This window comes from Orussus abietinus, unplaced genomic scaffold (genome assembly GCF_000612105.2).
Source record: "Orussus abietinus isolate OABI.00-Male unplaced genomic scaffold, Oabi_2.0 scaffold331, whole genome shotgun sequence".
Taxonomy (NCBI): domain Eukaryota; kingdom Metazoa; phylum Arthropoda; class Insecta; order Hymenoptera; family Orussidae; genus Orussus; species Orussus abietinus.
Window position 1 is genome coordinate 24,510 of NW_019394476.1, and position 12,213 is coordinate 36,722.

The window sequence follows — 12,213 nt, forward strand, 5'->3', positions numbered from 1 at the left end:
ATAATTATTCTTTAAATTAACAAACCATTGAATCATATCAATGAAATATACTTCTGGTTCAATGGAATTTTTTTTCCAGGGTAGGTACGCGACTATTGTTACAATTGCGCCAACTTTTGGGTTCTAGCGATACGTGGCGTTCCCAAATTCCAAAACTACTCAGAGTTAAAGTCGAAGCCGAGGATAAATGATCCCGTAAAGAGACAACTGTTTGTTCCGAGGTGAAAGCGCAGAGAAATCGCAGGGATTAAATTTTCAAGGCGCAGACTTTCTGTGTCAACGCGTTTCATTTGCCTCTTCGGATCGATCTTGAGTAAAAAGCGTAAGTTTACGGGAAGTTCTTTAATTACTGCTTTAATAGTACTTCATTCGCGGAAACTAGCTGCCTACTGAAACAACTGTTCAACGGGTTCCTTTACATCGGACGAGCATGCATGGAGCGGAAGTTCTGCAAAGGGCGCAATAAAAATAAATGGAATCGTCGTCTCAGTGTCGGATAGTTTTTCTTTTTTTTTTCGGGTACCAGCGGTTTCATTCGTCTTTATATACTTTCTTTGCGATGATAAAATGTTGCTTGCACATGCACGCTCGTTCAATGATCACCAAAATACAACCCCTCCCGTGTTGCTCCACTCACCGGAAGAGCAACATGAGACCACCGAAGAAGCTCTGAAAGTTGTTGTGACTATCGATCGCCGTCGCTGGATCGTTCGTAATGTTTCCGAAAACCTGAATATAAAATTCCTCGTCACTATCTCGGGAAAAAGTTCAGCGAAATTTCCCCTTAAGAACCTCTCCTCTCCCCTATAGAGTGCGGTTAACTCCTAATCTTGTGGTTAAAGAATTAGGCTGGTGATAGGAATGTAAAAGAATCGTAGAAAAATTCACCTGCATTCCGATGATGGCGTAGATGAAAAAAAGCATCGCGATGAGCAAACAGACGTAAGGAAGGGCCTAGAAAGAGAGAAACAAGAGTTGGCATTGATAAGTTCATTTTTAATACATGGATTAAGGTGATATGAAAATGACGTCTGAAGAGTAAATCATTCGCGATTTTATCATGTAATTATGGAGGCCCCAAGGTTCGAACACCCATGAAATTTCATATTTTATAAAAAAATGTGAAAGAGTAAATCATTCGCGATTTTATCATGTAATTATGGAGGCCCCAAGGTTCGAACACCCATGAAATTTCATATTTTATATAAAAATGTGAAAATGTTTATAAAACTTTTCTCCAAACTGCGTGCACCGAATTATCTGAAACTTTAACACGTGACTATGGAGGCCCTAAGAAAAAACGCGATGCCCGTGAAATTTCATTTTTCGAAAAAAATTTCTTTTTTAGTTCATATTCGAGATAAATACAAATTTTTTTTTCGGACAAATGAAATTTCACAAACATCGCGTTCTTCCTTAGGATNTTCTTTTTTTTTTCGGGTACCAGCGGTTTCATTCGTCTTTATATACTTTCTTTGCGATGATAAAATGTTGCTTGCACATGCACGCTCGTTCAATGATCACCAAAATACAACCCCTCCCGTGTTGCTCCACTCACCGGAAGAGCAACATGAGACCACCGAAGAAGCTCTGAAAGTTGTTGTGACTATCGATCGCCGTCGCTGGATCGTTCGTAATGTTTCCGAAAACCTGAATATAAAATTCCTCGTCACTATCTCGGGAAAAAGTTCAGCGAAATTTCCCCTTAAGAACCTCTCCTCTCCCCTATAGAGTGCGGTTAACTCCTAATCTTGTGGTTAAAGAATTAGGCTGGTGATAGGAATGTAAAAGAATCGTAGAAAAATTCACCTGCATTCCGATGATGGCGTAGATGAAAAAAAGCATCGCGATGAGCAAACAGACGTAAGGAAGGGCCTAGAAAGAGAGAAACAAGAGTTGGCATTGATAAGTTCATTTTTAATACATGGATTAAGGTGATATGAAAATGACGTCTGAAGAGTAAATCATTCGCGATTTTATCATGTAATTATGGAGGCCCCAAGGTTCGAACACCCATGAAATTTCATATTTTATAAAAAAATGTGAAAATGTTTATATACAAATTGAAATATTTAATTTTGTAACTGTTAGGACCTTCTATAGGGTTTCCGTATTCACATAGTAAAATTTCACACGATTCGGTAGACTCAATTTGGGAGAAATTTCATAAATGAGACATGCGTAATACGTTGTTAAATGGCTTTTACTCCGACTTTTGTGGTGGAAAAATATTAGAATAATTTTCAATGTCAAACCTTAAAGGACTGTACGAAAGTCCACAGTAAAATTCGTATTGTGTAGCCCTGTCTGAGCAGCTTGATGAGTCTGGCAGCTCGAAAGAGCCTGAGGAAGCCGACGTTGATGAAGTTCTCCTGCAAGGGGCAGAGAAAATTGCACTTAACCAAAAACAATAGTGACTCGTTATTTGTGCTACCGGAAGCGACTTCACGTGTGCGGCGTGTCAGCAGGTGAAAAATGAGTTTATTGTCCTCGGTTATCAATTATCAGCGGACACGCCGCATACGTGAAGCTAAATAACAGCGAATAAATTGGGTTTGTGTTCATTCCTTTGCGCAGCTGAAGCCGAGGGAAAAGGTTGTTCAGAAACACCTCGTCGACGACGTATTTCTCTACCCTCCACCCTGTGGAATTCCAATCACCCCTTTTTAGAAGGGTGAAACAAGCCTTCGGAAATTAATCGATGGTTAAACGAATTAATTGGAAACGCCCGGCTGAGTAATTTCCATCGAGCGGCGCCTGAATGGATTTTGAAACATCGATTATGAATCGGGCTTACGAAAGCCGCGGATCATTTTCCATAATTTTCTGGGGTGGAACGGGGTTAATGGGAAATTTGACAAGAGTCGGTTGTGCCGCTTCCATGGACGAGGGAATTTTTCGGAATCTTTTCCGAGGTGTTCTCCGTTGCAACAAGTGCAATTGCTGCGGAACTCAAGATTGCAGCGGCCGAAAGTTTGCAAAATTCGAGAACTCGAAACAGAAGATTGGACGAGGAATCGCTTAAACTGTTACTTTATTTCCGGTTTGAAAATTCTTCTTGTGAGAGAAAAACCAGTGGAAAATGTTTCGTTTGAGTTGTCGAGTGACTGCTTCGTAAGCGATTCCAAGTGATGGTTGAAAACGCTCAAGTAAATTCAAAGCGTATTGTTTTTGGTTTCGTTTCTGGTAAGTGGTGTGTTATGTATAATGTATGTTGTATACTGTGTAATATACTGGTCGCGGAGATTACGGAATTAAATTAAATGTTAATAATTTAACGAAGTTTTTTCCTCTCTGATGAAATTTCTTAAGAATCAGGAAATCGGTTCTAAGGAAACCGAAGATGCTTCTCTTGTTTTGAAATTGAAACCAGAACCATAAAATTCATATTTTCTCGCAGGAGTCCCCCCACTTACCAAAAGAACCTGACTTCATATCGAGTACTTTATTCACAGCTCTCAATAAATTCAACATAAAATTATCGATGCTTCATTTCTATTAAAAAAAGGATGCTCAGCAGCAAAGCGCGAAGAGATTTCTCTGTCTTACCCTGAGCCATTGTTCTCCCTGTATTTTTTGGACGACAGAGAAAGTGTCCATTATGCATCCCAAGAGACAATTCAAGGCGATCAATGGATGTTTCAAGGTTTATTCAATAATCAAATCACTAGCACACCAATCCTACCTTGGCGACTCCTAAGACTTGCTACATTTTTACATCGACTCGAAAAGAAAAAATGGTCTCTTCAAGTTTCCAAAGGACAGAAAAAATTGCGAAAAATAAACATTGCGAAAATATACGGAGGAATGTAATTAGTGTTTTTTTCCATATAATTTGTTAAGTGTTCCGATCGTTATCATTGTTTTGTTAAGCTGGAAAAGAACTAAAATATGTTTTCTCTAGTTTTTTTTTAAGGTTCCAAAGGCCATAAAAAAAATTACAAAAAGTAGATATTACGGATTTGTAGAGGAATGTTATTAGTGTTTTCTTTCCTTGTCATGTAGTAAGTGTTTCAATGATTATCATTTTTTTTTTCTAGCTCTACATACCCCGAATTCCACCACAAGGGCGTCCACGATGCTACCGATGACCGTGATGAAGTCAAAGGTGTTCCAGGGATCCTTGAAGAAGTTCTGCTCGGACAGATAAGGTATGTTAGAAATTGAAAATTAATTGGATCATCGACTATCCCATACAGTGTCGAAGAAAATAGAAACATCCTAATAATTATCATTTCATACCGCGCCGAGGGAATTACAAATTTACTTTGGATATTCCATTTTGACCTGCCACAAAAACTAATATTTCTGTCAAATTCATTGAACCTTTAGTATATCGAATTTCAAAAATGACCCTTTCTTGCCTTTCCTCGTTAAATTGTATTTTTTCTGTGTCAATTTTTAGTGTCATTCATGTTGAACTAGTACAGAATTACTGCAACGATTTGGTTATTTCCGGATCTTGAAATTAGGGGATTTTTTTCGACACCGTTCGAGATAATCGCGAGTGTCGATGTATGCAGTCTACCTTCTAATTTGATTACCAAATCCAAAATCTTGAAAGCATGGTCGCTCAAGGCGCAATGCGAACTAGTGCGAGTGCCTGTGTGTGTGTAAGTGCGTACATATTCGTGTCGGTGTGAACCGTCTTATTTGGAGTAAATTGCACCGGACACTAAACCGTATAAACGGCATCAATAAAATCATGAAATCCCCCGATTCGTACAACAATGAACAATATTAATTGTTTAATTCATTAACGGAATTAATTTTACGTATTCCTGGCACATTTATACGATTTAGTGCCCCGAGGGTGCACGTGTAGAAGTGTGGTCGTGTAAAGTTTGGTAAGATAGAAAAAGAGCCAAAGACGATCGCAGCTGATCGATCATCTTACTTTCGACGAGCGATCGAGTGAGTAAATCGGGATCTCTCTAAAGATGATCTACGGGAGCATGCCGGTCATAGCAAGCAAGAGAAGAATCTCGACTCGGTGCTCTCCTCGGAATAGGTTTTATTCGACTTCTTTTCGACATCCGGTCGAATCTCGAAGAGAAAGGAGAAGTTCTCCCGAAGTTTCGACAAACTCAATCTTCCCCCAGAAATTTAATTGATTCCCAATTTTGAAATTTTCGCATCACAGGAAGTTACTTCGGACATCGAAGAGTCATCACAAAATCAGCTGTGCAAGTAATCCCACTCTTTTTCAAAATTTCCTTATCAATCCCGATTTTAAAGGGCTCGCGTTAAAATCAACGATTTTTACGTTCTTAACGATTTATCATAAAAATGCCCGGATAATGAATGTCCATCCTTTCTCTCGACTCGACTCGATTTTCTCGCGCGCCGGAAATCGCCGGTAATCGCACTCCCTGCCGTACTGACGCCCCACCGGAAATCGGCGAAAGATCGACTTATCGACTTGTGGACCCCGAGTTAGGTGTATATACGTGAAAAGTGGTGTCAGATTAAAGGCTTCTCAGTACCTTGCATCCGAAGGCGATGAGTTTAAGGATGCACTCAATGAAGAAAAGCAGGGTGACGACCAAGTTCACGATGGTCAAGCTGTCCAATAGAATTGGCGGCGCCTCGTGATACTACAAAATACACCCAACACACAGACGTAACACCCAGGTCGTGTCTAGACTTCTTTAGCCCACCCCCTGCGTTTATGTACCTTGGCTTGGAAAAGTTAAAATTCATTCACGGAGGGGGGAGAGTATATCTATATACATAAGTCTCATGATATGCAAATATTGGGGTCTATAAACCGAACCTCGCCGCTCAAAAATGCTCCGATTCCTCGAAATCGTCCGCGCCGTATATTTCTAAAATCTTCGAGAATTTAGATTTTCGCTCGATTTACGCTTTTACAGGTACCGCGACAATTTCGAAGCGCGCAGACTCAAAAACGATATTTAAGTATTGTTTGAAACATTTAATCATTTTTATTTCATCACCGGGTTATCATGAAATCGACTGCACGCTTTGAAATTATTTCGTAAAAGCACCGATCGGACCCACATGCAACCATTCGGGGTGTCGAGGAACGAGTGCATTCAGGAGGGCTTTTTTCTAGGGAGACTCAAGACCAGGTTCGGGTTCGATACACATTGGATATACTTCAAGGTTAATGCTTCATCGCAAACTTCACGCCCACCCATTATCTACTATTGGAATTAAAATTGGCCGAACGAAGCCTGGTCGGGGCTGCAAATATTGTTCTTCACCTCCCAGTCAACATGGCCGCCGCCTGAAGGGCGTGGGTTAATTATAAAATGAAATTGGATTTCCAATGTAAAATTAAGACGCTCCAACTAGGTGGACCCAGGCAACAGTGGTCTACTTCGTGACCGACTCCAATCAACGTTCTTCATGTTAATTTCCATTTATTTTACGGATTTCTCGGAAATCCTGCGGAATTCAACGATGGTTCCCCTTTATTCATGGGGGTCTAAGGAAGCTCCTCTTCCGGTGCCTCCTCGTTCTTCATGGTCGGGACTGCCTTTCGCAATCCTCGATCCTACGATCCAGCCATCCATGCTCTATTGTACGACCTCGGGTCGATTTGTCATTTGCGATTGGTTATCATTTGCGATTTATCGTCACATCGCACGAAAGGCAGGAAGCATGCAAGAGGTGAGTGGGATGTCTCTTCGGGGTTGACATCGTTCCTCACCCCGCGATTTACTTGAGCCCATTTAAGACACACACACTGGCGTGTTAACTCGCATGCAGGGTGTGACAATTTTGACATGCGTTCTTGACATGCTGATGCAGGGGGGAAGTCATGCAAGGGGCTGGACGAGCATGGGGTTTGTTCCAGTTGGTGGTTCATTTCTTTCTTTTTTTTAAACATTCGTTCTTATCTCTTCCCTTTAGGAGGTCTCGAAATGAAAAATTGAAAGGGGGAGAGAGTGAAAAGAGAGACAGATAGGGATGGACAGATAAAGAGAGAAAGACCAACGCAAAGTTAACCACTCGTGAGGGTATGTCATGACTGAATTTTCGGATGTCAATGTCGTGTGTATATGTGTGTACGTGTGTATGTATGTGTGTGCACGTGTATGTGTCGTGTCGCTCATACGCGGAAGCAATGCTCGATGAAGCATCGAAGTGTCTATTTGATCATCCACTTTATGCTCTTTTTTATATTCTTTTTTATAAAAAGTCATATCGATTACTGATTTAAAGAGATTCCCGTCTTATCATCCCAGGTTGCGTCGTTACTTATACTAATCATTACTCCATGAAGTTGCTCAGACTCAAATTATTAAAGAGCATAAAGGAAGATACTTTTCGCACTCGATACCTCCTCGTCTACTAATAATTCTCATGGTGTAACTATCGTTTTGCATGGCCGTACTCTTGTCATGGCGGTCCACCGAGTCCGATGCAGCGAGCGGTTCATTTATCAAACAAAAATAAATTTAAGAAACTTTATGAATATTCGAACACAAAGTTGCTTTAAGGACTAGATTTTTCGATTATTGGCGGCAAGCAACTCGCCCCGGAAAATATTATAAAGGCAAATGCACGAAATAAACTGAAAAACCATCCGTTCGGTAATCCAAGATGGCGGCCGCAGTGAGCATCGGACGCCCGGCCGCCATGACAGCGTCACCGTCCCACAAAGCGTACCTACGTACATCGAGATATGTAATATATGTGTGCTGATATGCGTGTGTAACCGCGCGTATATATATATATATATATACACATCCAGAAGTATATATATATACATATATATATATATACAAATCTAGGTATATCTTGCGAGTCTTTAAAAGCAAACGCGCTAGACGTTCACTAATAAGCGAGACTTACCAGCCTGTAAGAAAGAACGAATTCCGTGACGTTCCCCTCAGAAGGGGTGGACAAGGAGAATCGAAGGCTAGACCGGAAGCGACATTCGCGGGCGAAAAAAAGAATATACAGGGCCACTCGCGAATATTTTTTCTCTTTTTTTTCGGGGGGTAGAAGGAAACGCCACGCAATCTCAGTTCCAGGGAGATATGAACGCCCTTGGGGGGGCGCGGGGGCGGGATTTCAGGGTTTCGGGGGAGAGCTTACCCTGAAGCCGAAAGCGACGATCTTCAGAATGCACTCGATGGTGAACATCCCGGTGAAGCATATGTTCATGTACTTCAGTGTTTTCTGGTAGAGATCTCCCTGCCGGTGGTACTGCAATGCACACACTCACGAACACACGGCCGACAGAGACAGACAACGGACATACACAAGCCTACTCGCCGACATGTCGGGGATTTTTTTTTCATGTTCTCATTTTACCCCCTTTTTCCATGGAAAAAAAATGGCGAACCGAAGAAGTCGGCCGGGTGGGAAATGGCCGTTCGAAGGAATCCCTGTATAAATACGTGTATTTCGGGGAAACAGGGCGAAAACGCGTCTGATTTTTGAGAGGGATATCTTCTGGGCGAAAATTTGGAAAGTGGGGAAGTTTTTATATTCTGCACTATTTTTGACTTTTTTTCTTTTCCCTGATCGGTAGACACGCGATTGGGGGGCTTGCAGTGATAGAGGCAAACGTCCACTTGCAGTAATAGAGGGGAAAATACGATGATCGTGGAAATTAATCTGAAACACATATCCGGGTGTCAACGGGTCACTCAGGAGCCGATATCGGTGGTGATTGGTCTTCTTCATAATTTAATACATCGATTAGTTCTACGTGGATCAGTGGGCGTTCGTGCGTGTTTGACGTGTGGATTGTCAATGGTAATTCCGCGCTTTGGCCGGGGGACTTGTGTACACGTTAACATCGTGAAATGTTGTATCTTTCCCTTAATTTTGTCTCGAGGATTTTGTATCATCTCATGGAGGTGTGTTCGAATGGGTGGAGGGGTCCCTTTCTGATGTCGGATTCCGAGTTTGCATTTTTTATCCTATTTTCAAACCATTTTTCGAGCTTCCGGATCAACCAATCAATCTTAACTCGTCACTTTCCATGCCCGATAGAAATTTTCTGCTGAATAATGTCAAGCAGTGACGATGAATATCAAGTAAAAAGAAAATGCAAGCTTGGGGTCTGATAACAAAAAGGAAGTGGTGGAGATTTCGATAAGACCACTCGGATGAGGAGCGACGACGAAGAGCTCGAGTTTCAATCTTCAATCTGAACATTTCCTGCGATCCGAAAGAGGCGTCCGAGATAATGGACATTTTTGTTTCCTCAATGGAAAGTCTCTTGAAATAATTCGTCCCTGTTCGTCGTCGCTGCTCCGCGTTTCCGGTCATTTTTCTGGTAATTAAGTCGGGTGTCTGAAAGAACGGAAAGTCGATTAGTGCCGTGGATGAACCAACGAAAGAGACGAACTAAAAGCAACGGTTTTGGTCTCGACCTCGAACTAAAAGTCACACAGGCGTTAAAGAAAGGAAGAGCTTTAGCTTAAATTTGTCTCCTGGACGAGAGGGATTTTCGGGACGTGGAGAATTTCGGGGTCCTCTTCGAGGGCTAATTCGTGTTCGAGCAGATGCCCCGTGCAAGACATTGGCGTGTGGAACATTCAAAGAGTTTGCCTTGATTGCTCATTTGTCACTTGCTGCGACAGCTAGCATGCGTGGCTTTCCCGTCTGCACAAATGTAATTGGAGGACGCGTCATTCTTTCAGACAAATCTCGACATTTTGCCCCGACATCGACAAACAGCGTCTAAAACCTTTACATCATAAGAGTCTATTTTTAGAAAACTACTAATACCCGCTAAAAGTATTCCCTTTAAGTTTAAGTACCCTTTAAGAGGATATAAAAGTGGCATCTAAAAGGCGAATCGTTCGTGAAACTTTTCTTCGAACTAAATGTAATCGTTTCAGACTTTACAACGTGAATATGAAGGCTATAAGGAAGGTTCTGACCCCTATAAAGTTTTACTTTTTTTAAAGTTTGGTATAAGAAGTGAAATTTCATGGGTGTCGGGACCTTCCTTACAGCCTCCATATGCACGATGTAAAATTTGAAACGATTCGGTACACCCAGTCCGGAGAAAAGTTTCATGATAAAGACCCCTTTCATGCTACTTTCACATCGCCTTAAATGTTCAAGGTAAAAAAGCTTGTACGTCCTAAAATAGTGTCTTCGGTATGTTTAAAAAATCCCGTGTAAATACTAGCATTGACTTAGAACCTGCTGATTTTTTTTTTTCCCAGTGCCAGTGCATGTGCTAGTCTTATCAGCTTTTCCTTATTCTGGTAACGATCGCGAGATGAAGCTAATTAAATTTTATCAGGCAGGCATTTTGCCGTGCTGCGGTGCTCAGTCCGGAGAAATATAACCCGGAATACCGTGTCATGTAAATCGAGTATTCCCGATTGCATTTAGGCATCGATATACAGTCCTGGCGAATGAAATCGATGCAAACGACTTCCTGGTAGGCCCGACAGGAGAGGTTCTCGATGACGAAACGGAGGAAACGAGCATGGCGAGGAAGAGGTCGCCCTTGTGCAAGGTTCTCTTCCTTTCGGAGCCCTTTCTACTGTTTTGTTGTACAGTCAGCCCTTCGATTTTTTGTACAGTTAGTCAGCCGGGGAAGAAGCGAGTGTTCGGTGCATCACTGCATTTTGTGCGTCCAGTTTTTGGGTGGGTAGCGGCCGTGGTGCAGTGGGATGCAGATGTGAATAAACGTCTAGTGTCTACTGACAAATGTGTTCCGCTGTGACAAAAACCTACGAACGTAACCAGGGCACGATGCTAGCCATGCAGATTCGTGGTGGAAAGAAAACTGGTGGAAAAAGGGGACGAATGAGAAGAGGCGAGGGAGGGAGATTCACGATGCATAAACTCGAGATGCAGACACGACGTTTTGTTCTTCGTTGCGCCTCTGCATGTCTCCGAAGGACGGAACTGAAATAAACTAAAGTCGATGTTTTAGGACAAATGAAGAAATGAAAATGTGATGGTCAAAGTTTGTTGATCAGGAATATCAGATATCACCGTGAAGCTGTCGGATACAGAAATGGATGATGCTAAAGGGACCAAGGGATCAAAAAGAGCTTCTCACGAGACTATTGATTAAAGTAACTCATCTCTTCATTACATTAACAATAAAACTCAATTATATAACTGATAATTTAAGTAGATGTGAATGTGGCATCTGAGGGGTCAAACATTCATGAAACTTTTCTCCAACCTGGATGAGCCAAATCGTTTTAAACTTTACAACGCGAATATGGAGACGATAAGGAAGGTCCTGATACCCATGATATTTCACTTTTTCTTTTAAATTTGGCATAAAATATGAAATTTCATTGGCGTCGAGACCTTCCTTATAGCCTCCGTAATCACGTTGTAAAGTCCGAAACGTTTCGGTACACCCAGTTCGGAGAAAAGTTTCATAAATGAGCCCTCTTTGAGGCCACTTTCAGGTCCCCTTAACACTTAACACTATTTCTACCAAAGGTGTCAAAAGACACCTTTTAAAATTTTAACTTGAAATTATTTTCAAAGTTTAATAATTTTCTCTCAATTAATGTTTTGAGTTTTCGTATAATAATTGTTAAATTTATTTAGCGGTATCATTTTCCTCCAGCTCGTCAAAACATTCTGGTCAAAACCTTTTGGTCGAAATAGGTATACACAAAATCGTGGTAGAAATATTGTTAATAGTAGAATATGGAATAAATAAGACCCAATGATCATCTGTCATGATGTTTTGCAAAATTACGATTACATTCTCGTGATGAAGTTGCGAACGAAAAATTATAAGATTGAAAGAGAGGAGAGAAAGGGTAGAACAGGAGGTGAACGAATGAGGGGATGAAACCGACGTAACAGTATGTGTATGTACGTGTGTGTCATAGGTAGACAGTTATATGTCACAGTTATACAAAGAACACACAAGTCATCAGGCAAGTACAGCAAAAACTTGTATAACAGCGATATATATATCGTTAATATACACAGGTCGCAGTAACTCCCGGAATTTCTTTGCAGCAATCGCGGGAACGAGACTCTCGGGTTTCTTGAAGGGGTTTCAAAGCCATTTGCCAGACAGACAGACGGAGGAAGAGCGAGTTCACACGAGACAGAGAGAGAAAGAGAGACAGAAATAACGAGGGAGAGGACAAGAGACAGCGAGGGAAAGAGGCGGCTATCGAAAAAACGAGGAGTCAAAATGTCCGATCCCCTTCCATTGGGGAATCTGTGGTCGACATCAGTCGTATGAATGTCGAGGAACAACGAGATCATCGACTGGCA

At 41.5% G+C, this 12,213-nt stretch overlaps 1 protein-coding gene across 1 annotated transcript in view; it reads right to left on the reverse strand.

The window, feature by feature from the left end:
• LOC105703268 (voltage-dependent calcium channel type A subunit alpha-1) overlaps positions 1 to 12,213 on the reverse strand; it is an 83,518-nt gene that overhangs the window by 20,508 nt on the left and 50,797 nt on the right. Inside the window, exons 18-21 of the mRNA XM_023432489.1 lie at positions 8,074 to 8,184; positions 4,051 to 4,134; positions 2,256 to 2,372; positions 1,810 to 1,875 (exon numbers count right to left, since the gene is read on the reverse strand). Of these exons, the coding sequence (XP_023288257.1) occupies positions 1,810 to 1,875; positions 2,256 to 2,372; positions 4,051 to 4,134; positions 8,074 to 8,184 (378 nt within the window). The remainder of the gene's footprint in view (positions 1 to 1,809; positions 1,876 to 2,255; positions 2,373 to 4,050; positions 4,135 to 8,073; positions 8,185 to 12,213) is intronic.